Genomic DNA, 27905 nt, shown 5'->3' with positions numbered 1-27905 from the left:
TTAACCCCCATCTCCTTGAGCCAAATCTAATTCACCTTATTGCTTCCTCTTCCACCTTTATGATTGTTGTGTAAATTGCAGCCACCATTTATGATGATGAAGGCAGTTGACAGACCAATTAAGAATGTGAAGGGTCGACAGATGCATTTAGGTCAAACAAAATAAAAGAAGTCAACATGATCTTGTTTGTCATGCAGTGTTCTTAATCTTTACATGTCAGTGCACGCATGTGCAAAGCAGTACTTGGGTGAAGTACCTCTGCCAGTGAATGCTGCAAGGGTTAAGAGAGAAGGATGATTAGATCCATGGACTGGAAAGTTACTCAGGAGATCAACAGCAGTGGATGGAGAGTTGGGAGACACACATGGCTGTGATTGATGAGGTGGTGCTTATAACTCTAAAATGATGCCTGTGACCCTTGTTTGGTAGCAGTTGTTTTCCACAGCACATATCCTTAATCTTTTCTGAGGAAGCACAGTAGATTTCCTTGGTATTTGTTGTTTTGTTTCCCACTGCCACCCAATGGTAACTCTTTCTCCCTCTCTTCCTTTATGCATCCATTAAAGACCCCTTCCCCACTCCACATGTTGTTGAGAGAGAGAGAGAGAGAGAGAGAGAGAGAGAGAGAGAGATTTGCACCCACTCATTCGATCAATCATCACGCTTCCACCTCTCCAGCCTGAGGTCTCCACAAAGCCACTCGCAAACGTTGCCCCCACCCACGCCTGCCTTTTTGTTTCTGTCGCTCGATGAAAACAAGACGCGAAATTAAGGAAAGGAAATCACCCCCTTTGATCTGCTATATATAATCTTATCATTTACACATCTTCTTCACTTCCTCCATCTTCTTCTTCTTCTTCTTCTTCTTCTTCTTCTTCCGCAGCATATGTGCAAAGATCGTTCTCAGCTTCTGAACTGGAAATGTCGGCCCAGGTTGCTCCGGAGCATATCTGCTACGTCCACTGCAACTTTTGCAACACGATCCTTGCGGTATAGTCCGTCTCTCTCTCTCTCTCTCTCTCTAGATGAGTTTTGTGCACACAAATGGAGATCTGTTCATTCAACTGATCAAGGGTAACTAACAAAAGCATACCCATCTTTGTCTTTCCTTGTGCTTCTGAGACATCCAGTTAGCTTGCCTAAAAAGAAACACTTCCAATTAGCAAGCCGATGACTAGCTGAAGCTTTCTTGGGCTTGTTGAGGAGTGTTTCATGCATCATGTTGAGATTAATTCTAGCTAGTCATGATGAGGTTGTCGAGCAGGCCTGGTTTATACTTGCTGTTGGTAATTAAGGTGACTTTACTGATATCTTCTTACAATGTGCATGAATCAGATAATACAGTCATCTGAAGTCACTTGCTGCATGATGATGATCTGACAGAAAGAACTCATACGATGTCAGATGGTTCACATGCCTTTTATTTGTTGAATACCAAAAAATTATGCTTAATATAGATCAATTTCTTTTCATTCCTCTCCATGGAATGATTCGAGTCTCATGTCTTCTCCCAATCTCATCATTTATTTATTTATTTATTTGCTGAGATTTCATTGATATTTCCTTTCCTTGTGTTGTTCTCTATTTTTTTGTGGAAAGGATGTGAAGATCTTTTTGGTACAGTAATGTAACGTGTGAATCAAATGCAAAATCTCAACCTTTTGATCCTTCTTTTATATTTGCATCGAGAAAATTGTTTGAGAGATCGAGTCAAGTAAGCTTTTCACAGTCGGAATCCATCTTTCCATTTCGCGTTTAAGTTCCTCTACAAGCTTCCAAAACATTCGAGAAAGGTCTTGGAACAGATTCCATCAGATTCCTACAAGCATCTACTGGTTTTCCCTTCCATTCACACATCGTGAGATGTGTGGATCGATGTGGGCTGCTTGTCGTGTCGTTTTCCTCTCTATATGAACCAACTCTTTTACATGTTTCATTGACCAAGAGCAGCTGGGAGTAACAAAGAAGTCAGAGGGAGAGAGAATGCTATTGATGGTAGCAGCCTTTGCTTTCCCCTTGTTTTTATCTTGTCTCTTCTTTTGAGTTCGTGCCCTTTCTCACTCCTCTGATGTCTGGAATGCATACCACTCTCGCTTTACCTCCTCATGTATTGAGTTCCTAAAGGCAGACATCGGAAAAGAGGAGCTCAACAACATAAAAAGAAGTGAGATCATAAAAGGAAGTCATTCTTAAGTAGCTGTTTCCTCCTCTACTAGTAGTGCATGCATTTCCACATCTTCTTTCTTCTTCTTCTTCTCCTTTCCTTCCTCTCTCCAACATTATCTTGTCTTTGTGTTCTGGCTTTCTTGTTGACAGATTCTTAATGCCAAGTTGCATGCTCAGAATCCATATAGCTATGCCGATGGTATCTGAGTTGGAACCACAAGAGGCTGTTTATGATGGAAGAGCAAATAATACATCTAGGATGAAGCTATCAAAGATGTTTCAGATGACCCTAATTCGAGCAACACTCATTCAATTGTTGAAATGCTTTGACTTATGAACTTGCTGCTAAAGTAGAACCCTAAACATCTCCCAATCTAAAACTTCTGACACTATCTTGCTGTGCATTCAGGTTAGTGTTCCAGGCAACAAACTGTTCAACATGGTAACCGTTCGATGCGGACATTGCGCGAATTTGCTCTCTGTGCATATGGGATCTGTGCTTCACACTCTCCCATTGCAAGATCATCAGGTTCTATAAATATTTCTGGATGCACAACACTTCCATGAAACATTTGGTTACTAGACCCTACTATGTAGCTTGTTCATGCACCATGAACTCTCACATGTCTCATTTTGATGTTGAGAGAAGGACAGACCTACAGCATTGCACCTAATGGAAACCCAATGGAGTATGGATCATCCTCAAAGTATGCCATGACTTCACTGATGTACTCGATGAAGAATGATCGACAACAAGCGCTACCGGTTCGCCGTAAGCATCTCTTCTAATGCTTATCATCTCTCTTTAAGTGCACCATTGTGATACCTGAATAGCTCCATATCCTGATACAGGAATTAAACCGAAAAAAAGAATCTTAACTTGGTTTAGTCTATGTTTACTTCACTAAATTTCCAATATAGAAAGAATATCTAAAGTACAAATCATTATCCATGAAGCACTCAAAATCTTGTGTAGATTACATTAACCCGAAAGTTTTACGAGGACATATTAGAATAACATCCTCTTCCTGATCAAAAGAAGACTCCCATAGCAAGTCAGACTCCAAAAAGTTCATTCAAATCTGTAGAAAAGTTCAATTTACCTCCTTTTTTTTTTTCTTTTACTAACCCACTAATTTACGAAAACTCTACACTTATCATTAGCAACACAATCTAAACATTTTTGAGCCAAGCTCAAGCAAGTTCATATGCATTTGTGTCAAATAAGATTATATAATTTGAACAGTATAAGGCAACATCTCATAAACAGAAAGTCATATAGATCATCATAAATCTTATTATTTGTATTTATCCAAAAGAACTACAATAATGATCTCCTCGATTATGAAATGTTCGATAAGATTTCTGCCTATGATTATAGCATCCTTTGCATGCATTCAATCATATGGGCCTCTGCAAACTGTTAACACCCTACCAAGAAATTTAATTATGCTTAGTTTAAAGCTAATGAATTGACAACAATTAACTTACTAATATCCTTTTTATGTTAAGCAGCCCCAGAAAAGAGACAACGTGTTCCTTCTGCTTACAACAGGTTTATCAAGTGAGTTTCCAATATTAGATTACTGCACTCTAAAGAACACTGATCATGATGGCGCTTAAATGTTTTATCTGCCATTAATTTATGTTTTTGGGTGTAGGGAGGAGATTCAAAGGATCAAGGCAAATAATCCTAACATTAGCCACAAGGAAGCATTCAGTGCAGCAGCAAAGAATGTGAGTATGATATTATTGGTGCAATGAAAGAAAATTAAAGTTGCACTTCAGGTGAAGTTGTGTTAAATGCCATCACCAAAAGCAAAGCTAATGCTATTAAATGAACATGAGACAATTGTTTATCCAAATATTTGATCAAATAAATTAAAATTGATTTATAAAAATGATATACCTTGAAGTGTTAATGTAACTTCAACTTAATTGGTTCTTATAAAAGGAATCACCAGTGATAGCCATGTAGGCAGCATCAAAAGGTCTCAATGTTGAGACTTGGCAAGAATATTTTGATCGACATAAGAAGGTGATATTGTACTAATTAATTTTTATATATTAGTTAGTAACATGGATTAAATGCTTTAGCATAAATCTATCATTTTTTTCATGCTTTGGGACTACTTTTTTCAATGCCACAGTCTTAGTCAAATGATTTATTAAGAAAAGATCATTTGGACCATCCTATCTAGAAATACACAGTTACATATGTTTAAGATGTATGAATGTATATATTCATGTACATATAAATGGAAGCAATATATGTACATTTATACAACACTTGGCTTGAGATGATAATGAAATGTATAATACTTGTATTATCTTATTTTCTGGGTCCAATTGTTTTAGCAATCTCTCATATATGTTGCAAATAATATTGGATTCCAGTGCTGGTACCATAAAAGGTCAATGCACATTAAGAAACTAATTTCAAAAAACAATAGAAATCTCCAATGGCATATATGTATTAGTTATCTTGAAAGATGTAAGTGATCCTTTGTTGATTTTGACTAGGGCTACTGCACAAGGGCCTAAGCTATCACCTGAGCTCTATGATGGATCAGCCATTTGAAGTCAGGTTATTCAATTGTTATAGTCAAATGGGTCCTAACCTAAATAGAGTCTACACCAAGTATTGTTTATGTATATATATATATATATATATATATATATATATATTGAATGGTTGAATCTTATCATAGCTCACCCAATTACCAAAGTAGATAAGATTTACCAGATATGTCGAGGAAAACATTAACAGGGGAATATTGACTATATAAGGAAAATTATGCATCTTTAACTCTCTCTCTAAAATGGGTAGAAAAATATATCTGAAACAAAAAAGCTCACTGGCAATTAAAATTGAGTTTTATAATTTTATTATTTCCAGTATTTCCTTCTGTTAATGTTATTTTTGAAATTTTAGAAGTCATTTTCTTATTAGATATAGCTTTTAAGTTCAGAATGACCTTTGTGTACACAAACAAGTCAATGTTGCTCTTCATCTTTCAGTGAGATGAGCTGTTTGCATTTGTGTTTATTAACATATTATTAGCTGAGGAAAGTGGCATCTTACTCCTGTCAACAGATGTATGTTTAGCTACAGTGGGATAGACATGAAGATAACATCACTAGAAAATACCTGAACACTTGTCACAGAATGGAAAATCAGATCATCAACTTAATTCACTTGAATTTTTCTGAAAATATAATCCTTTTTTCTTGATTAGTTATTCATTGTGGGAGTGTCTTGCATGTACATTTAACAAGCCACAGAGAATGAAAATAGTTTTAAGTTTACCTGAAAAGTGCAATGCCTTGATTATTTTTTTTTCCGATACAGATATCCTGAGTAAATCATTGATATCATTTTCATTGATGCTTTTTGTAGTTCATATACTTTCAGGACTTTATACATAGCATGCTGCTAAATATTTTTGGATCAACAATGAAGCCATGTTATGTGATTGATACAATGTGCTTTCTCCTGATACTTCTCATTACTAGTGTTCTCCATCATCAACTTATTATCCTCATGCCATATTACTTCAGTTCTTCAAATTGGTTGCACTTGAAAGAGTACTAGACAATTTCATTTTCTTTCTTCAGTGCAACTTATATGATAACTTATAAGATTTTGGTAACTCATAACATAGTTCTAGTGCAACTATAAACACATGCCCAATTAATAAAGCTATTGGTTTGTTTTCACTGATAATGCAAGTTCGCCTGATCGATCAAGTCTTGTGTCGTTGGAAGATTGTGAACAAACGGTTGGACTTGAAACTTTTTAGTCTAAATCATAATACTATATATAGATCAATATAAGTCAAATCTATTATCATTTTCTTTGCTCAGTTGCTCGATAATTTTGTGCACTGATGTTTGCTGCTTTGCAGTGGGCACACTTTCCTCATATTCATATCGGGCGAAACCTTGATGATAATACGCAACTAAGGCTTGAGGGAGGCAGTGGCTTCGCTAGGGTGCCTAAAGGCTCGGAAATTATGATGAAAGATATAAATCTTGAGTAAATGTAGTGCATTAATATCTTAAACTTGTGTTCTGTATGTCAAGTTTGAAGCAAGTACATTTTATTTTACTGCTTTCCCTGGATTATATTTTTAATCAGACTCATGTACTAGAAATTTTATCATCAATAATTTGTTCGTCGCCTACTTACTGCCAACTAAACTCTTCTTTATTTTGGTAATATGTTGGTAATTAAACTCTACAGAACTCCTCATTTTGTTTACATTTCTGCTAAATAAACATCATATCAAACTATTTTGGTCTCCTTTTAATTATATAGAAAGTCTAAGAGATAGGTCAGCAGCTAATGGTTTTTGAAGATGACCAACCAATGATCATTTGTCATAGTATTTTCTTGCTATGGTTAAAGTAAGCATATGGATTCTTAGTTTATATTCATAGAATTGAAATGGTAATGAATCGTTCAATAGTAAGCTAAGGATCAATTTCTATAACATTGAAGCAAATAGCAAACATCATGAACATGGTTTAGGATCACCAAGATATCTGAAAATAGCTAATTCTGGTAGTTTAATGGTTTTATCCAAGAAGCAATAAATCTGATAGAAGAGTTGCACAGAAGAACTCAAGATTCTGCACCAATGAACCTAAAATGAAGACACAGAAGTGCCAAATTCGATTAGAATCCTTGCGGCATGCTAAAATTAAAGCTCATTTTGGTAAAACTAATGTGATTATCTTTTCTACTTCCATTCTGTTTAATTACTTCAAAATTTCTGATGTATATTAATCTTATTTTGTTGAAGTTTAGCCCGAATTCTTCTATACATATTTGCTTTTAGTCATGTTACAAATAAATAATAACAAGCCTATTAGATAATATAAGATTAATGTTTCTTAACCACCAAAGATGTCTATGGTACATCTACATTTATGTTTCCATGCAGTTCTTCATCTGGAGAAGAAGATGAGAAACATGAATGTATTCCAGAAAAATCAGGACAGAAATGAGTTAAAGAGTAACATGTCTTGTTGTACTTCCGCTAATGAAAATAAAATTTTCATCTCTCTCTGCCCCTCTCCATCAGGAAAAGATAAGAAACATGAATGTGCTGCACAGAAAGCGAAGGCTTTTCTGCTTTGAGGAGTAAAATTGCAGTCAATATACATGAAGCTCGTGCATAATGCAGGAGAGAGAAGAGAGAGAAGCATCGTGGAAAGGAAATGAAGTGTCACTATCCACAGTGTCTCCAGATTTCTTGATGCATCTGACCACTGCAATGCATCTGGCCAAATGTATCCCCCTCATAACTCTCTCTCTCTCTCTCTCTCTCTCTCTCTCTCTTGATATATTGAACTGGTGCTGTGAATGAGAGGACAAACCCTTGCAAAAGCCATACCATCACATGATGGTGTCGCATAATGCATGAAATATGTTGAGAGAGACAGCAAGGAGCAGTAGTAGACGGAGAATGATGAAAGGTGAGGAAGGTGGGGGGAGGGGATGGATGAGGCATCTGCCACCGTACGTCACGGCGGCACGCGGTCTGACGCTTCTGCTGCGGCACAAAACACGCGCTCTCTGTCTTCTGGTAGGTCGGCTCATGTTGGGCTCCGCCATGGCGAGGAAAGCCATGCAAGCATTTAATCCTCTTCCTGCAGAACTCTGCGCACGCTTTCGTTTCAGATGTTGGAGAGAATTTTTATTGGTTTTTTTGTTGTCATAAATAATAAAATGTCAATATATACATAAAGGAAATATTTTTGTACAGATGATAAATCAGGACTATTTTTAATTGGTTTAATTTAATTTCCAGAAATCATTCATGACCAATATATGACATTATAATTAACATCACACCTTGCTTAAAATAATTGATATCAATACTAATGTATGTATTTAACACACAAATCCTAAGATGTTTGTTAAAAGTAAAGAATTAGTTAAATCAGAATATGGATTTAATGAGAGTGGAAAATGTTTATTAGAGATTCAAACATTGTCAATCCTTTATATTCTTTTTTTCTACTTATTTCTATCTATAATACATACAAACATAAATATATATATATATATATAATTACTTTAATCCACTTATGGCACGTTTGTAATATTTTAATATTTATCCAAAAACTAGATTAACTATGTAGTACAAATTAAGAAAAAAGCATGAACAGTCCAAAATTCATGAAAGAGTATATAAACAATATTTGGACTTGGTTTTTGACCTCTATAAATCCCAACATTCTTTGATCTTACACCAAAAGTAAACCAAACAATTGTAGTTAGTGTAAAGAGAGAGTATATGATTTTGGTAGTATGAGCATTAAATTTAACCATACAGATACATAAACACACTGCCGGATATTATCACAACCCTCTCATCTTTTCCCATGCATGCAGCACAGGTCCTATTTCCACAGCTAGACCTGCATGCATGCATGCAAAACTCATCTCTCTCTCTCTCTCTCTCTCTCTCTCTCTCTACTTGTTGTATCTTCGTGTTGACGTTTCATGGGTGGGAGTGGGTGGACGGACATCCGAAGAGTCATTTCATGTTCCTTTGTTTGTTGCTTTACATGTGCACTGATGTGTTTGTCTGCAGACCTCCCCAAAGACCCAACAACGACAGAGAGAAGAAAGTCTTCTTCATATGATTTCTTTTCTGTATCTGTGTCTTCCCACCCCCTCAACGCTCCTCTCCTATCTTTCCGAAGTGACACGAAGCAATTCAGTAATCTGAGCCGTCTCTTCATGTCCTTACAAATTACACTGCACTGCCTCCTATCTTTCTGCAGTCGCCAACGCTGTCATCTGAGACGTCTCTTCATCTCATTATCCACCCTCGCATCAATGCCAACCCACAACTCTCTCTCTCTCTCTCTCTCTCTCTCTCTCTCTCTCGTGTTCTGTGATGGCAAGTAAAAAGGAATAATGCTATTCCTACTTAACTGTGGTTCACTGTAGATCAAGCAAAAAGGAATTGGTTTCTGGGCCACTCAAATCCATGTGGCAAATGGAAAGACGGGCCGGGCCGGGCCGATCCATCTAAGCCTCTGGGTCCAGCCAAATCTCGAACTTTGACACTATTAACTTAAAATATACAAATATTGATATATATATATATATATATATGATAATTAAACAATCTTTTTTATATCATTTTCTAATCTCCAAATAAGCTGATTTCAAATAAAAAATTGAATACATATAAATATTCTGCATCTGTATTTAGTGCAAATTGAAAAGAACAATAGGTACGTGCGAAGAATCCTCATATTTGAGGGGACATTTTTATACTATATTCTATTATACACCTTCTAAAGGATAATATATAAGCATTAAATGGATATAATGTGAGATAATTGAGATCTATATATAAAATTATGATCGCAATTATTCCAGAACCTTCAACTACACATAACAGCACACGTGTCCCTTCAGACATGGCTGTGGCCTTGCTATATCCAATAACTATTGGATTGCTTTCCCAATCAAAGAAGCAAAGATATATATATATATAGAGAGAGAGAGAGAGAGAGAGAGGGAGAGAAATGGGGTGGAAGTGGGAGGACGAGGAGAACTCGGGGCGGGGCTTTGGGGATATCGTGAACCCTAACCCTAAATTCCTTCGATCCGTGGAGGACAAGGAGCGGTGCTCGACACGGAGGGTGGTGCGATCGAGTTGCCGGACGGAGGAGGTGGAGCCCGGCAGGTTCGTCCGCAAGTGCGAGAAGACCGAGCAAACCCTACGGGATTGCGTTGGCCGGTAATCGTACCGCATCTCTTCTCTGCCATCTCTTCTTTAATTTGATCTATTCTTGCCACTTTCTGGTGATCTCTGATGGGGGATTGTGTATATGGCTTATTGGGTTGTTGATTTCTGATGATCTCAGCTTCAATTGGACAAGAAAAGGAACAAAGATGTGACATCCTGGATACTTGATGTTTTAGGATGAGTTGTGTATATTCTTGCAGCTTTATAGAGCATCCGCGCAGGGAATTCACTCTTCTAGGTTATTAACAGAGCAGCAGCATCCTGGTTGGTGATTCTTGCTACCATGGGTTCAGGGGATGATTGTTAGGTATTCTAGGGATTCTTGCTAGTCATGAAATAATTGGTGGATTGATGATGATTCAACAAGAGAACTATCGTGTTGATGATTTACTTCCATTCTTGTAACACGATTAGTCTAGTACTTTGTCTGATATCTATCTACCATATGATTATTCTTTCTGTGATAGCCCTTGCTGTCATTTTCCCTCCATCTCATCTTCTTGAGGCTTGTATATTAGAAAATTTATACTTCTTGGGTGAGAATTGCCAAAAGTCGTTTCCAGGGGAGATTGGTATGCATCAAGACAAATGTTAAAAGTTCTGATCAAGACAAAGCACAAATAATTCTTTGACAACATTACGGATAGGCTTCAAGGTTTTGGAAAACACTTGAAAGATCTCAAGGAAACCCAAATACAGTATATGCAGTTTTGCATACTACATATACTGTATGAGGAAGCATATGCATTCACATATTCAGTTCGACTAAAATGTTCAAGATAATATTTGATTTAGTGTAATTACATAAATATGCAATCAAGCTGGAATTATTAATAGGAAAATATATCGCATGGATAAATTAAAAAAAATTGTAAGATGTCATTTATGGTCATTCAAGAACTTTGACAATGATAAGTTATAAAGGAATATGTTTAGATTTAGGTATGAAAAGCATATTGAAGTTTTAAGTATGAAAAGGCATATTATCATGGATCTTATGTAACAGTAATAGAATTATTATAATAGTTGAAAGTTGAAACAATCGGTTTTGTCACCGATGCACAAGTTGTGTCCCTAGCTACTCGGTCAAAGTGCCATATGGTGGATTTTGGTTTAGTACATGTGGGGTGAGGCAATATGAATAAGTTAAATGTCGTCTATTGAATCTGCAGACACCCTCCAAAAAACATGATAGGCACATAACTCCTTTAGTCACTGTAATTGTTTGTGGGTTATCTTCTCAAAGTCCTAGTGCATGGCATCATATTGTTGTAGCACTAGCAGGTGATGAAGGATGGATCAAACATGTCCTTAGTTGGGAGTTTGTCACACTGAAGATCTGAAGGTCACACATTCAGTACATGCTCACCACTGTAATCTTTCATTATGTGGCTTGTTGTTCTATTGTTTTCTCATCTGATATTTGATGTTCTCATGTATTTTTCCGTTGGTTTGTACCTTAATATTCTACAGTTTTATTTTATGGCTTGTTGTTTTCTCATCTGATATTTGATGTTCTGAAGTATTTTCCATTAATTTGTTTTTAATAATCTATTTTTTTTAGCCCATCGTTACTTCTGTTTCCTAGTTCTGGAAACCTGTTTTCTAGTAAAGTTTCAGCTGCCTCCTATCTATATTATGACTTTATTTGTCTGTTATCTAGTTTATTTTTATTTGTCATCTACGGGGAAATGCTATTTCTTTGTCATTCTTTGATAGCCATCAATTATTTCTAATATTGATCTGATATTTGACACTTGTGTTGGTGCCTCTATATTGATCAGTCAGAATATCACTTGTTGTTAACAACTTTTTCCATTGTTTTTATTTAATAAATTTCATGGTGTTCTAGTTTTTTAAACTTGTGCAGTATTATGGCTGGGGACATTTCAGCTGTCTCCATCTTGATGTGTGAACTGTGCTATGTTTGGTAAGATTTTGTGAAGGGATCATAGTAAGGGATTAAAATGGAACGGCACCAAGTTTCATGTCTTATGTATGCAAATTTCTCAGATGCCTTGAAATGTCATTTCTTTGCAGCATGGTAGGGGTCGTAGATTCACTACATTAGGTGGCTCTTGGGTGCATATTTTGCTTTAACCTTTTACATTCGTTTAAAATTTATGTTTTCCACATTAGCTTGCATTACTTGGCAGAAAGGACTTTCTAATTTTCTGTCAAGCACTAGTACTAATGTTTAACCTCCCATATAAAAAACCTAGGTTCAAGCTTATTATGTTTGTCCCTAGATATTATCCTTATTGGTGTTCGATTATAATTTAAAGGCCAGCGGGTGGGTCTTGGTAGTCCAATGAAGTTGTTCCTTTGCATTTTATGTGATTAGGATTCGAGTCATGAAAACAAGTTCTCAGCTTGTGAGGTAACACCCGAAAATTGACCTTTTCTAAACCAACATTGGTGACAACCTTGTGCATTGGACCACCATTTATCACTACCTGGATGGCGAGTCTTGATGCCATGATCAAGTTACTCTTTTGTAGCTTACATGATCACGTTTGAGTTGCCTAAGTAACCTCCTGATAGAGGATGCTGAATTTCCCTTGACCTCACGTTAGTGGGATTATTGTTTATCCGAGAGTGAGTTTTTGATGGCAGGTTTTATATCAACTTCAGTCTTTTAAATTTTTTCTTTTCCAGAAAAACTGAAATGTTATCCTTATGCCAATACCATTCTCATTTGTTGAATGCCTCTGCTCTTCTGTGACCTCAGTTATCTTTCTGTGCAATATGGAAAAGTTAAAAATTTGCGTTAGATGGCATGCACTGATACTTTTGTGGAGAAGCTGCAAATGCATTTGCTTTGCTTAATTTTTTTGGTGAACTTTACATCAATATTATGGTTTTTGTGTCCTTAGGCCCGTGGAAGTAGTGGAATCAAAAACTGAGCACACTGAAGATGATGTTACTGATGAAGTGACCAGAGGATCACTCCCTCTCAATTCACCATCATTGGAGCCCTTTAATTTACCAGGCCTTCGCCGTGACATTGAAGGCATCGAGCAAAGGCTGTTTGGTGGCATCGGTTATTTCCTGGAAGCAGCTGAGGAGATCACAAACGAATTCTTTAAATCTTTAGGAGATCCTTCTTGGCGTCGGGGGGACTCGGCACCTTCCGGTGGTCCACGGATACCTTCTGATAGGCAACTGAAGGAAGATCCTGCAAAGCCAAAAAGTGAATCAGAATATTCTGAGTATGCAGGGCAGATGGCAGATGTGTAAATACTGCAGCATATGTGGTAGCATTAGAAGCGACTTTTCAGAGTGCAAAGTAGTGGTGTTATCCCGCGGAAGAGGTTCCGAAGGCAGTTGTGTTTAATAAACTTGTTTCAGGAGATTGGTAGCTCATGCAGTTAATTATTTCTCAAGTTGATATTTTATTTCAAATTTTGTGTTTTGCGCTTTTTCGCTGCAATTTGTGAAATGCTTGCCTAACATGTTTTAATTGTCACATCGGGCCATATCTCGTGCTGACTGCCATCACAAGCTTCTCGAGGTACTTTCCGCTTTCAATTCTTTCGTCTTGTTGACGTCTTTAGGAACATCGCCAACTCCATCTACAAATATCTGCTTCTTGTTGTCTCGCATCTGTCGGGGCTCCAGCAAAAATAATCCCCATAAAAGACAACATAAATGATTCTATTGGCAATTTCTAATTCAAAGGCGATCATGTTCACCTGTTAGGTAAATGCAGGAAAAAATAATCATGTTCACTTGATGTTGCTTACGTTGTGCAATTGAATTTTTGCTGTCAGCCAAGAAAAAGCAACCTTTTGAATAAAAAAATATAAAACGTGGATGTCATCACATAAAAATACCAGTAATCGTTGTCGGGAGTCAATATATATATATCAATTATAACCATCAAATATTTATTAACTAAACTTTTAACATCGAGGGTCCATAGCTCAGTGGTAGAGCAATTGACTGCAGATCAATAGGTCACCGGTTCGAACCCGGTTGGGCCCTAATTCAGATTAATGTTTTAAATTTATATAATTTTGTTTCTTAACAAATAAAATCATTTTTAATTAAACACAAAAGTTTGCATAAAAGAATGAATATTAATGCATTTCTTCTGCCTTTATAAAGTAAGCAATGCAACGATCAATCGATCAATAGGTCACCGGTTCGAACCCGGTTGGGCCCTAATTCAGATTAATGTTTTAAATTTATATAATTTTGTTTCTTAACAAATAAAATCATTTTTAATTAAACACAAAAGTTTGCATAAAAGAATGAATATTAATGCATTTCTTCTGCCTTTATAAAGTAAGCAATGCAACGATCAATCGATCACCATCTCACAAATCACGAGGTTTTATTTTTTCTATTTCTAATAAAACAGTTTCGAAACTATGACAATGTGAAATGGACTTCCTGCATTATTAGATTGGAACCCCATTTTCTATCATGATTATCGAGAAAAAAAAAAAAAAAAAAAAAAGCAACCTTTAACACGTTTTCTGAAGCTCCTCAGGGAATATCTTTCTGATCATTTCAGATGCCACTTCAAATCATCATCTCAGAGATCGTTTCTAATAACTTTGGATCAATTAACTGGCTTTTTCCTATTCCCCTCAAAAGATAGATAAAAATGATAAAAGCTAGTGATCCTCGGGAGGAGGAGTATCAGAATTTGGTGCCCTTTTTCGCCTTTCCCTCTCTCTTCCATGTTTATATAGACAGTCCATACGAGCATCAAAAGTCTACACGAATTGTGTTTGCATCTCGAGATCACCGTGCTACACAACCATCTCATATGGAGCATCAAGTATTCTGACTTTGAAGTAGTAACACTCAAAAGAGGGCCTTTTGGATGAGGTATAATTTGTCTAAACCAAACTCAAAGCAAAAGAGAGAGAAGCAAATACAAAAGATAAATCAATCGCAAGTGTATATACACACACACACACAACCTTTCGTTCCTATAAAAATCCGCTTCCCACTAACAATCATAAAACTGTTACAACGAGAGAAATATGAGAAAATTAAACAGAAAGAGGAAAATTGTACAGAAGCAAATTCTGAGAGAGAGAGAGAGAGAGTTGATGGAATTTAATGTACTAGTAATAGAGAGAGAGAGAGAGAGAGAGAGAGAGTTGATGGAATTTAATGTACTAGTAATAGAGAGAGAGAGAGAGAGAGTTGATGGAATTTAATGTACTAGTAATAGAGAGAGAGAGAGAGAGAGAGTTGATGGAATTTAATGTACTAGTAATAGAGAGAGAGAGAGAGAGAGTTGATGGAATTTAATGTACTAGTAATAGAGAGAGAGAGAGAGAGAGTTGATGGAATTTAATGTACTAGTAATAGAGAGAGAGAGAGAGTTGATGGAATTTAATGTACTAGTAATAGAGAGAGAGAGAGAGAGAGAGAGAGAGAGTTGATGGAATTTAATGTACTAGTAATAGAGAGAGAGAGAGAGAGAGAGAGAGAGTTGATGGAATTTAATGTACTAGTAATAGAGAGAGAGAGAGAGAGAGTTGATGGAATTTAATGTACTAGTAATTACCATCATAATAATAATACACATGTGAAATTAATGAGAATTCTGAGATAAACAAAAACTAGAAGAAAAATCAATAAAACAACAAATGATGGAGGGATGTATAAGGCCTTTCTTAAAGCTTGGAAAAAAAAAAAAAGACCAAAGATTTATTATTATCAGAGCCAATGATGGAGGAAATGGCTGGGAACCTTAGTCAGATGGTGATGATGGCCAATTCCTAAGTTTCTTCACCTATCCAAGTCCACGTTCAACCAATAGATCTTGTTGACCTCCGATGATACCTCGCCCACCAAATTAACTACCATCATCCAACTAGAATATCCCATTTTAACATATACGATGATCATGCATAGAAAGAGAATCCTCATCATGCTTTCACTTAATTAAACCCCTTATCGAGCAACCTTTACTTCTTTTCTCTCTTTTTTCGACAACATCAACGGTCAGTTCAACGACCATTCAAGAACTCGTCACAAGCAAATTTTCGATCTCTCATGCTCTAATCTAATTTAGTATTTAGTATATACATAACAAGAGAATCAACACAAAAACCTAGTCCCGATTTCTTTTTATTGGGAAAAGGTTATACTTGAAGTCCTAAATATGCGGAAGCAATGAACACTATAATCTCTTTCTTTTTTTTTTTTTTTCTTTCCCTCTTTGTGTGAATCAAATAAAATATAATTTAACATCAAATATAATTTAACACTATAATTTTTTCTCTCTCTAGTTTTGATAAGTTGATAACGATAGCTTAGACAGACAAATTATAGAAAAGACAGTGAACAGTTAAATTATATGCAATCATCACACATTATTTATTACGTAGGTATCTGTGGAACTATTAAATATTAAATTCTTATTTGTATTAATGAGGAAAGAAATGACATGTCGGGATGAGTAGACATATACAATAGCATCCACTTATTTGATAGATAGTAATGTAATGTAGCATCAGAGTATCTGTGTATTGGATCTTTTATCAAAGAAAACTTTAAAAAATATATCTAACAATATCATTATATTATGTTTTCATGGGGACTCAATTTCAGCTCTCTCGATTCCTTCCTTCAGGGCATAAACAATCTCATATTTGATAGTTGATGTGTACCACTAACTTCTTTTATGTGGCAACATTAGATTGCTTTGACATAATATCATGATTGGATGCAGAAGGTTTCGATCCTGTGCTTTTACTCTCCCCATTTTTTTGAACCCTTTCCTACTATTAGCATCATCAGTGAACTGATGCATCGTGGCGGGTGAGTTAGCACAGCCTGGTCCACGGGATCGGTTGTTTGATAGTTGGAGTTTGCAATAGTGCTTGCTTGACTAGCTGCAGAAAGTGAATGAAAGTGAAAAGTCATCTGGCTAAAGTAGAAGGTGCATAGATAATAACCATCAAATGTCATGTGAAAGCAAAAGGGAGCTTACGATTCAATAAAGAGCCATCAATAATAACGTGATAATAGACCTCTATGCTTGGTGGTATACTAGAACTCTCTTAATGGAAGGTAAAGAGCTTGTAAAGAATAGTTTCGTAAGGGTCAGCAGAGGTTTTTTTGTGCAAGTCGATTATTATCTTCTCTTTCGCCCCATAGCAGAGGAAGTATTGCCTTTTTGTGGTTTCATCGTTAATCTATCCTTGGCATGCTCTCATGGCTTCATACAGAGGAACTGACTAATCCACTCACAATGTTGATTGCCTTATTAATGCTTTCCATGTTATACCCAACTGACAGATCATTCCTGCTTGGATGGAGCACTAAGACCTATTCTAGCAGCCACTGGTTGATCCACCAAGAAATAGGCCGAGCGTACGTCTCAAAACAGCCGAACCTTGCGGGCATGCACACCCGAACATATGAATGCGCGGGCATACATTTACTTCTCCCCACACGCCTAGGCACAATGGATTGAATAAGAGGAATTCCCACCCAATTCATGAGATTGCCCCAGTATAGGTATAAACCTTCGAACTCTAATGGTAGTGCCGCTACAGGAGCTTGTTTTGGACTGTGTGAGCCAATGCCTTTTCGATGCCTGCTATATCCATAACTTGGCCCAGACCTGAACTACTTAGCAACTAGGCGCTTCCTTTTCCGTGGTCTCCAGGGGAACTTTATGGCATTACCCTTCCACGTGGTCTTATGCTATCAAAGTCCACAGCCAAAAAGAAAGGTTCTATTGTTGCCGCCTCCCTTAAGACGGAGATGCGCTACCGCCTGAAGCAAACTATAGTGGGACCAGATGCCCTAGACCCAGACTTACAGGAACCAGTGTTCGGCAGTAAGTAGTGCGTCTCCTTTCGACTACCACTATACTCAATTCCATATAGGTAAAGCGCAAATCATCGGTTCTTGGACGGGCCACTCCGGTATTCTTCCTTTAGCGCAGTCGGTGTTCTAAGCTATACCTTCAGATTCCCTGAACCCTTCTCTCGTTCCCGCAACCATTGAAGAGAGGCAAGACATCCCTAAACAAGAATGTGGTTGCTTACTAGATTTTGCCTTGCTCGTTCTCTAACCTCTGGTTTCCTATGTCCTCTAGAGTATAAATCCTTCTTTCTCTGGGTTCCCATGTCCTATAGTATCAATCCGGAGTCTATAAGATCTCTGATTCTATTCATGTATGTGGGCAGCCATCCCCTTCCCGAATGGACGAACTCTATATTATATAGAGATATATATACGACTTGGAGGAACAAGCCAGAATTCTCGCTCGCAAGAACAAGCAACCAGCTAACGGGAGTTTACCAGAACAAACGCAGTGATAATTGGCAGTTGGAGGCACAAGGCAGAATATATTAAGCAATTTAGTAAGCAGAACACGCAACTAGGGCAATAAGATTCATTTACTATCGTCTAGGGTTTGCAAAGAAAGCAATTATGTATTAGGCTTACTTATCTATAGATTATTATAGATATATCAGCAATGGAGTATCACTCGTAATGGAATAAGCAACGTTTGTGCTAACGTATGCGAAACGAACAGGTGTAGTTAGTTAGTTTGTCGGCGCTAACGCTTACTTCTTACTTTCCGGCTCACTATAGCTGACTTTCCTGGGTGCCAACATCAATCAATTCTTCTAGGGGCAGAAGCTAACAAGTAATGGAATTTCAAGTACGACACAGTATTTGCTAAGTACACAGTATTTGCTAAGGCCCACGGAGCACTAAGTCAATCAGAATCATAAGAATAAGATGCCTCAGCTGTTTCAAGAGAATGCAGCATCAACTGGATAGGAATCAGGGAAGGCGATCCATAAACATAGGCTTACCAGCTTTGTTTTCACAGTCTGCTTGAAGAACATTCGTTCCATCTTCCTCTCACTTTCCTTAGAGTTGGCAGCTTTGAACTGGTCCAAACTATAGTGGGATCGATCTCGCCCACAAGTCGGGATGCCGATGCTGTCTAAGGGGGGTGGGGGTGCTTCTCGATCGGGACGGTCGGACATCCGAAGGTGATCGTGCTCCTGCACAGAAGGCCCTTGTCGGGTGGTTCTCGATTTTGGTCCCTCGACGACTAAGTTAGCGATTGTTCTTCCTCTCTCTTTTTTGCCTCCCCTAGCCAGATATCACTCGGGAGTTTTTATACTATTGTACGAGGATCGACCGCACGTGGGTTTGGTGCGACGATCGATCCCCGAGGGACAAGGTGGTACCTTCATACGATCGTCATCCCGAAATGCACGGAACGATGCCATACGACACCGTCCCGAGCTTTTTGGGATGAGATGTGCCGAGGAGTGCCTTATACGGATCCTATTTGGCACGTGGAAGTACTCGTGCTGACTTAACGAGGGCATGATACACGTGACTGAGACCCAAAATATGCCTAATCAAGCATCAACAAGTCAGTTTCCATTTACTCTTCTTTGTTACTTGCTTCTAAGCTCGCTAAGTTCTCATGATTTGAAGAGTGATTCTCCCAAATAATATCATCAGTTGTACTTCCACATTCATCATAATTATGGAAGAAAACTATTAGTGAATAGTGAGAAGGCAAATCAGTGGTCTTTTCATTCGATCAACAGCAGACACTTCCCGACAATAGGCATGTGTCTTGCCTCCTTGTTTGTTCTCATCTCAGATGTTCTATGCAAATCTATCAAAAAATATTTCTTTCGAAGGTCTTTTTTTATGTTTAATATCAAAGATTATATTATTTTTAATATCAAAATTACATATCATAAATCTTCTTATAATTTATTATATAATTATATCTTGCTGAACAATATTAGCCAATCTTATTATTATCATGCTCCTGAGGAGTAGTTTGATGAATCACAAGTAAATTAGGGCTTGAAGATTGAACCAATCTCATGACAAATTCATCAGATAAATTATATATATATATATATATATATATATATATATTAATTTTTATTGTAGTTTTTGTCTTATCAGTGGAACTAATGAACAGAAGTTTATCATTCAGAACAAAGCTAAAAAAGGAAAAGATGACAATGACATCAGGAGACATAAAAGGAAAAATGAAAAGATGACAACGACATCAACTATTTGGTATAATTTAAACAAACAAAAATTTATCTTCACAGTCGAGTCCAGAAAATATCATCTTGCTATAAAATAATTTATGCAATATAACATGTCTCTTTATTTAATGACTGATCTCAACAAGTAAAATGAAATAATTTAAATAATTTATAGTATATATTTGTATCCTAATTTATCAAAGTTATAAAATTTTGAAGAAGCCATTATCATTAGTATTTGAAATTTAATTTTTTTTAATATTTTACTTTTGTGATTGGTGATGTGATATGATCGTCAACAAAAGGATGGAACCATTTGTATTCTTAGAGGATATGAGGTTGTTGCCACTCGGTGATGCTATCAACGAAGCTATAGAGAATGAGCTCATCACAACAATCACAAATTATTGCTTGGCCATCTATAAATAAGCCTCCTCTAAATGAGCTCCATCACAACAAGTGATTGAACTCCTCTTCCTCCCTCCTCGTCACCAATGGAGATACCATCGTCGACCATATACTTGGCCATTGTACTAGTTTTAACACTCCTCACGGCCCTCGCCGGCGGCCGCCGCCGCCACAAACTCAACCTCCCACCTGGGCCGAGGCCGTGGCCCGTCATTGGCAACCTCAACCTCATTGGTCGTCTGCCTTACCGCTCCCTCGCCGCCCTCGCCCAAAAGCACGGCCCCTTGATGCACCTCCGCTTCGGCTCCTTCCCGGTCGTCGTCGGCTCCTCCGTCGACATGGCCAAGTTCTTCCTCAAGACCCATGACCTCTCCTTCGTCTCTCGCCGCAAGACCGCCGCCGGCAAGTACACCTTCTACAACTACTCCAACATCGGTTGGTCGCCTTACGGCCCCTACTGGCGGCAGGCACGCAGGATCTGCATCATGGAGCTCTTCACCACCAAGCGGCTGGACTCCTACCAATACATCCGGGTGGAGGAGGTGCGCTGCCTCCTCCAGGACATCTTCAGGTCCGCAGAGACGCCTGTCCTCCTCAAGGACCACCTTTTCACTATCAACCTCAACATCATGAGCCGCATGGTGTTGGGAAGGAAGTACACGCAGGAGCAGTCGTTGTCGTCGGCGATCGTCCCGCAGGAGGAGTTCAAGGAGATGGTTGAGGAGCTGTTGCTGCTCAACGGCGTCATCAACGTCGGCGACTTGATACCCTGGCTGAACTTCCTGGACCTGCAGGGCTATGTGAAGAGGATGAAGATGCTGGGCAAGAGGTTCGACAGGTTCCTGGAGCACGTGCTCGACGAGCACAACGAGCGGCGTCGCCGAGAAGGGAAGGCATTCGTCCCCAGGGACATGGCGGACGTGCTCTTGGAGTTGGCCGATGATGACGGTCTGGAAGTCAAGCTCGAGAGACATTGCCTCAAGGCCTTCATTCTGGTCTGCATATATCCGTTGTCTTCGTTGTGGTTGTCTTTAAGCAGATCGTTTAGGTAATATATTGTTCTACTTGGACTGACGGAATAGGACATGTTCGTCGCCGGCACCGACACCTCCACCATAACCATTGAATGGGCCATCTCTGAGATCCTCAAAAGACCCGAGACCTTCGACAAGGCAACCGAGGAACTGGACCGGGTGATCGGCCGCGGCCGGTGGGTCGAGGAGGAGGACATGCACCGCCTTCCGTACATCGAGGCCATCGTAAAGGAGACCATGAGGATGCACCCGGTGGCGCCCCTGCTCATACCTCGGTTCTCCCGCGAGCACACCACCGTCGACGGCTACGACATCCCCGCCAGGACGGGAGTGCTGGTGAACGTGTGGGCCATCGGGCGCGACCCGGCCGTGTGGGACGCTCCGGAGGAGTTCCGGCCGGAGCGGTTCGTGGGTAGCCCGATCGACGTGAAGGGACACCACTTCGAGCTGCTGCCGTTCGGGGCGGGTCGGCGGATGTGCCCCGGGTACAGCCTCGGCCTGAAGCTGGTGCATCTGAGCCTGGCCAACCTGCTGCACGGGTTCAAATGGAGGCTACCGCCGGGGATGACGGCGGAGGAGCTGAATATGGATGAGATACCTGGGGCGACGACGCCGCGGAAGGTGCCGCTCCAGGCCGTGGTCGAGCCAAAGCTTCCGTCTCATCTCTACGGCGCCTGATGATGCTGTGTTACGGTTGCGGGGGGCCCAAGTGTCAAATTCCAGCTTTGCATGACTGTATGTGTCGTTAATTACTAGCTTGAAGGGATGTGTGCTATTATCCAATAAATAAACTCTACTCTTGAGTTTATATATATATATATATATATATATATATATATATATATATATATATATATATATATATTCACCTTCAAAAAATGTCTTATTTGTGGATGATAATTTTAACAAAATGGTCAAGTTGAATCAATGTTATCAATTAAAATAATCAAATTTGATGTTAACTACATGTAATATTGATTGTGAAGATTTTAGAAGGGTCTAAAATTAACTAACCCTTGATCTGATAAATACTTGGGGCTCAAGAAGTAAATGAATCAAGACCTTATTTACTCCTTAATAGATTGATTCCATACTTGACATTATCTGGCCGACACCACAAGCAAAGACTTGGAAGAGAAGAGATACAATTCTGTGTGTGTCTTCTCCTTGTCAAAGAACCGATCAATCAAGATGGCAAACAACCTGTAGCTGTCCAATCTTATAAGTTTCTTCTTTGTGATGGATTCCGGTTGGTGGAGATGATCGAATTGGTCGACATGTGGGATCGACGTGGACCACATCACCAAAAGTTCAGTAGCAAGAGCTGTCGCATATGTTTCGCCATCTCCGCTCGTCACGTCAGATATTATGGGTCACACTGTGAACTAATTTGTCAACATAAACATTTAATATAGTGGAGCTAATAAAATACAATATGTTCATGGGATTTGCTAACATCCATAGTTACTCCTCACAACTTGGCAGCCAAGGGAATTCTGCCAGTGAAAAGAAATTTGCTCTCCCTGATATTGAATCAGATTGAAGAATCATCAAGGTGTTAAAGTAGGATTTCTTATTTTGATATCATCTGCATATATGAAATGAAATGGCTAAGTTTGATTGGATTTTTAATGAAGAAAGGGAGATGAGTTTTCGTATCACAAGCAGAAAGGAGAAAAGTGGATCCTCTTATCTAATATCCTGATTTCCTCGAAGAAAGGAGATGAAACATTATTGATGAGACATGCAAATAGAGAAGATGAGCTTCAATAGATGAGCCTGGGGAGAAGATAATGATACGTAGAACTCTTACTTATCATACATCTTTCTTGAATTAGTTTTGATCCATGCATATAGCTTTTTCCTATAGAATTGGAGTGAATGACCTTAGACAAATTGTTCCTTCTAACTAAGAGAGTCTCGTAAAGGTTTCAATCTATTGCCCAGGTTTTAGCAATTATCCTGCAATTAACATTATAAAGAGATATCAATTTATAACCTTTAATCTCTCTAAAACTGAACATTTGGGTGTAAAAAAAAGTATGAGTTATAGTACAATCATTATTAGGGAGTTGAGCACTCAGATCTTGGACTTTACCATTCTCAAGAGATTTAATGGCTTCTCAAATTTCTAATTGATTAAAAGGCTAGTCAAAGTCTATCACAATCAAGGTTAATTAAGGCTAGTCAAATTTATAATTGGTTCGAATTATATAGATTGACTCTACAACTTGAGAATTGTTCTTATTGCAGAGAAAATCGCATACGTCCTTAATACAGTGATACATACACTCGAGGAAAAGGCAAGCGAGGATAAGATCGCTCGCTACATAAAGTATATAGATGACTCCATTCTTGCTAAGTGTTATATGTTGAGCTTCATGACTCCTAAATTACAGAAACAACATGAAAAGATAGATGCTATATTCATTCTCCAACATGTCTTCAAACTGTTTGAAGAATAGGGAAAAACTATTATTATCTTCTACGCTAGGATAAACTGAGGGGACATCGAGAGAAAAATTTTTCTAAAAGACATTAAAAGATACATATTTTAACCTTTAAATCTATTATTATTTGATTTTATATTTTTAATATTAAAATATTCTGCGTAACAATAATATATTATGATTTTGATGCCTGAAGCTATTAGATCAAATTTTCTCACATAATCCAGTCACCTATCTTAATGTTTCATCAGTAACTAATCCCTTCCACTTTCTCAATGAAACCTCTTTCATACCCATCTTGTGCACTGCCTTCTACTCCAAACTAAACATGGGATGGTTTTATATACTTCGTTTGGCTAATTTATCCTTAATATTGCAGTTTTTAAGAGTAATTTTCAAAAAATATTGTTAATGTTCATTAAAATGAACATATCTACTTTAACGATTAGCTAAATAAGCTGAACTGTAAGTACAGTACAACTGATAGGTTTTAGGTTTAAGTTTATTTTAAAAATATCTTATGCGATGTAATGAAATACATTAGTAAAAAAATTAAGATGTATACTTAAGTTTTTTAAGTTTTAGATAAATTTATGTTAAAATTAAACCTGGATAAATTTTTGAAAAAAAAATTAGCTTTAAAAAATTCTGTCACTCGAGCTCTTTGGCATATTATTACATGAGTCTTTTTGTCTTCATCGATTATTAGGCGATGATCCTAAAACCTACATGCCTTTGTTGTGACTCTCATCGACCAATGACCCCGCTTCCAAATACATAGGCAAAGGCGACCAAGGCCCGAAGCATGTATGACCAACGGCAAAGTCACATTATATACAATAATTTCTTAAAACTAAAGATATTTTTCAAGAATTTACACATTAAATTTATAAATTTAACTATATAAATCACTTAATATCTATTTATGTAATTTTAAATTTTTATAATTTTGTTTATAGACTTCCCTCGGTTCTAAACCATTGGATCAAGATTCCATTTTGAAGTAATAATTTATTATGATTTAGTTATGGTGCTCCGTAGATTTGAACCGTCTGATCAAGATCATAAGGTTGCGAAAAAAAAAAGGCAATGGTATTTCCTGTTTGGTCCCCTCTTTCACTTCACGTCCGCGCTCCACACTTACAACTCCCGATCGATTTCTTGCATGGCGAAAGCCCTAAATTTTCCATCCCCATTCTCCTCCCCATCGCTTCTTTCCACCCCGAACGAGTTCTCCCCCAGGAGATCTGTCGACTGATCCCGGTTTCATCTTTTGCCGTGGAGAGAAGTCGTAGAGATCCGACCGATCCTTAGGGTTTGCTTTGACATAGTATCATGATTGGACTGTGTTGTTTCTTAGATGCAGAAGGTTTCAGTCCATTATCAACCTGTGCTTTTGCTCTCCCCATTTTGGAACCCTTTCCTCTTGCAGTTACTCCTCTTCACTGTCTGTAACTTGCTTCTAAGCTTGCTAAGTTCTCATAATTCTGGAAGAAAACTATTAGTGAATAGTGAGAAGGCAGATGAGTAGTCCTTTCTTTCAATCAACAGCAGGCACTTCCTGATCACACAGTTTAGGGGTGACAAAGCATGTGGCTTGTTGTCGTTGTCATCTCTAATGTTCTTTGCAAATCTATCAAAAACTATTTCTTTTGAGGGTCTTTTCTCTGTTTAATATCAAAATTACATATCGTAAATTTTCTAATAATTTATTATATAATTACATATTGCTGAGTAAAATTAGCCAATCTTCTTATCATGCTCTGAGGAGTCGTTTGATGGATCACAAGCAAATTAGGGCTTGAAGGTTGAGCAAATCTCAAGGCAAATTCATCAGATTAATTATATATATATATATATATATATATATATATATATATATATATATATATATATATATATATATATATATGATGCTAACTCGAAGTTACGATCAAATAAAAAAGATAAAATTTTATCTAAGAGCCTATTTAAGAAACTATTTAGGATATTCTTTATTTGATCTTATCTTCTTTATTCGATGAGTCAGCATCTTAAATTGACCATTCGAGCTTGGTCCCCCTTCTTTTCTCTCTCTCTCTCTCTCTCTCTCTCACAGACACACAGACACACACACTAAACCCAAAGACATTCTATATATGTCTAAATAATTGCTTGGCCATCTATAAGTAACCTCTAAATGAGCTCCATCACAAGAAGTAATTAATTCCTCTTCCTCCCTCCTCGTCACCAATGGAGATACCATCGTCGGCCGTATACTTGGCCATTGTACTAGTTTTCACACTCCTCGCAGCCCTCGCCGGCGGCCGCCGCCGCCGCCACAAACTGAACCTCCCACCTGGGCCGAGGCCGTGGCCCGTCATTGGCAACCTCAACCACATTGGTCCTCGGCCTTGCCGCTCCCTCGCCGCCCTCTCCCAAAAGTACGGACCACTGATGCACCTCCGCTTCGGCTCCTTCCCGGTCGTCGTCGGCTCCTCCGTCGACATGGCCAAGTTCTTCCTCAAAACCCATGACCTCTCCTTCGTTTCCCGCCCAAAGACCGCCTCCGGCATGTACACCACCTACAACTACTCCGACATCACCTGGTCGCCTTACGGCCCCTACTGGCGGCAGGCACGCAGGATCTGCTTCATGGAGCTCTTCACCCCCAAGCGGCTGGACTCCTACCAATACATCCGGGTGGAGGAGGTGCGCTGCCTCCTCCGGGACCTCTTCAGGTCCGCAGAGACGCCTGTCCTCCTCACGGACCACCTTTTCACTATCAACCACAACATCATGAGCCGCATGGTGTTGGGACGGAAGTACACGCTGGAGCAGTCGTTGTCGTCGGGGGCGCCCGCGGCGTTCGTCTCGCAGGAGGAGTTCAAGGAGATGATTGAGGAGATGATGCTGCTCAACAGCGTCATCAACGTCGGCGACTTGATACCTTGGCTGAACTTCCTTGACCTGCAGGGCTATGTGAAGAGGATGAAGATGCTGGGCAAGAGGTTCGACAGGTTCCTGGAGCACGTGCTCGACGAGCACAATGAGCGGCGTCGGCGAGAACGGGAGGCGTTCGTCCCCAGTAACATGGTGGACGTGCTCTTGGAGTTGGCCGATGATCCCAGTCTGGAAGTCAAGCTCGAGAGGCATTGCCTCAAGGCCTTCATTCTGGTCTGCGTATATCTGTTGTCTCGGTTGTGGTTGTCTTTAAGCAGATCGATTTAGGTAATATATTGTTCTACTTGGACTGACGGAACAGGACATGCTCGTCGGCGGCACCGACACCTCCACCATGACCATTGAATGTGCCATCTCTGAGATCCTCAAACGACCCGATACCTTCTACAAGGCAACCGAGGAGCTGGACCGGGTGATCGGCCGCGGCCGGTGGGTAGAGGAGGAGGACGTGCACCGCCTGCCGTACATCGAGGCCATCGTCAAGGAGACCATGAGGATGCAGCCGGTGGCGCCCCTGCTCGTACCTCGTCTCTCCCGCGAGCACACCACCATCGACGGCTACGACATCCCCGCCGGGACGGGGGTGCTGGTGAACGTGTGGGCCATCGGGCGCGACCCGGCCGTGTGGGACGCTCCGGAGGAGTTCCGGCCGGAGCGGTTCGTGGGTAGCTCGATCGACGTGAAGGGACACCACTTCGAGCTGCTGCCGTTCGGGGCGGGTCGGCGGATGTGCCCCGGGAACAACCTCGGCCTGAAGGTGGTGCATCTGAGCCTGGCCAACCTGCTGCACGGGTTCAAATGGAGGCTACCGCCGGGGATGACGGCGGAGGAGCTGAGTATGGATGAGATGTTAGGGCTGACGACGCCGCGGAAGGTGCGGCTCCAGGCCGTGGTCGAGCCAAAGCTTCCGTCTCATCTCTACTGCGCCTGATGATGCTGTGTTACCGGGTGGGCGGGGGGTCGACTAGTGGCAAATTTCAGCTTTGCATGACTGTATGTGTTGTTAATTACTAGCTTGAGGGGAAGTTTGCTGTTGTCGAATAAACTCTACTCTTGAGTTAAAAAAAAAATATAATAATTTTAGATAAGTAAAAA

The 27905-nt window shown here is 39.2% G+C and overlaps 4 protein-coding genes and 1 non-coding gene across 6 annotated transcripts; all 5 read left to right on the top strand.

The window, feature by feature from the left end:
* The first annotated feature begins 617 nt into the window (after window positions 1-617).
* Window positions 618-6369, top strand: LOC135677112 (protein YABBY 2-like). Of its 2 annotated transcripts, none has more exons than XM_065189040.1 (6): window positions 618-990; window positions 2576-2695; window positions 2821-2938; window positions 3679-3730; window positions 3828-3903; window positions 6075-6369. In XM_065189040.1, the coding sequence occupies exons 1-6, from the start codon at window positions 922-924 to the stop codon at window positions 6207-6209; spliced, it is 570 nt and encodes a 189-aa protein (XP_065045112.1). In that variant the 5' UTR covers window positions 618-921; the 3' UTR covers window positions 6210-6369. The 2 variants fall into 2 exon arrangements, with proteins under 2 accessions (XP_065045112.1, XP_065045113.1); XM_065189041.1 differs by having other exon boundaries at window positions 622-990; window positions 3682-3730.
* Window positions 6370-9688: 3319 nt separating this feature from the next.
* LOC135677111 (fra a 1-associated protein-like) lies at window positions 9689-13352 on the top strand. Its single transcript, XM_065189039.1, has 2 exons — window positions 9689-9938; window positions 12824-13352. Exons 1-2 carry the CDS (start codon window positions 9724-9726, stop codon window positions 13185-13187), a joined length of 579 nt encoding a protein of 192 aa, XP_065045111.1. The 5' UTR covers window positions 9689-9723; the 3' UTR covers window positions 13188-13352.
* A 510-nt stretch (window positions 13353-13862) lies between these two features.
* On the top strand, window positions 13863-13934 carry TRNAC-GCA (transfer RNA cysteine (anticodon GCA)). The gene has a single exon. It is a non-coding gene; the product is annotated as a tRNA-Cys (tRNA).
* A 6485-nt stretch (window positions 13935-20419) lies between these two features.
* LOC135677110 (trimethyltridecatetraene synthase-like) lies at window positions 20420-22231 on the top strand. Its single transcript, XM_065189038.1, has 2 exons — window positions 20420-21378; window positions 21466-22231. The coding sequence occupies exons 1-2, from the start codon at window positions 20470-20472 to the stop codon at window positions 22093-22095; spliced, it is 1539 nt and encodes a 512-aa protein (XP_065045110.1). The 5' UTR covers window positions 20420-20469; the 3' UTR covers window positions 22096-22231.
* A 3815-nt stretch (window positions 22232-26046) lies between these two features.
* On the top strand, window positions 26047-27905 carry LOC135677109 (trimethyltridecatetraene synthase-like). The gene is made up of 2 exons (XM_065189037.1): window positions 26047-27023; window positions 27112-27905. The coding sequence occupies exons 1-2, from the start codon at window positions 26100-26102 to the stop codon at window positions 27739-27741; spliced, it is 1554 nt and encodes a 517-aa protein (XP_065045109.1). The 5' UTR covers window positions 26047-26099; the 3' UTR covers window positions 27742-27905.

This window comes from Musa acuminata, chromosome BXJ1-6, assembly GCF_036884655.1.
Source record: "Musa acuminata AAA Group cultivar baxijiao chromosome BXJ1-6, Cavendish_Baxijiao_AAA, whole genome shotgun sequence".
NCBI lineage: Eukaryota > Viridiplantae > Streptophyta > Magnoliopsida > Zingiberales > Musaceae > Musa > Musa acuminata.
Note: the sequence above shows the minus strand (reverse complement) of the source record. Positions and strands in the feature narration are given on the sequence as shown.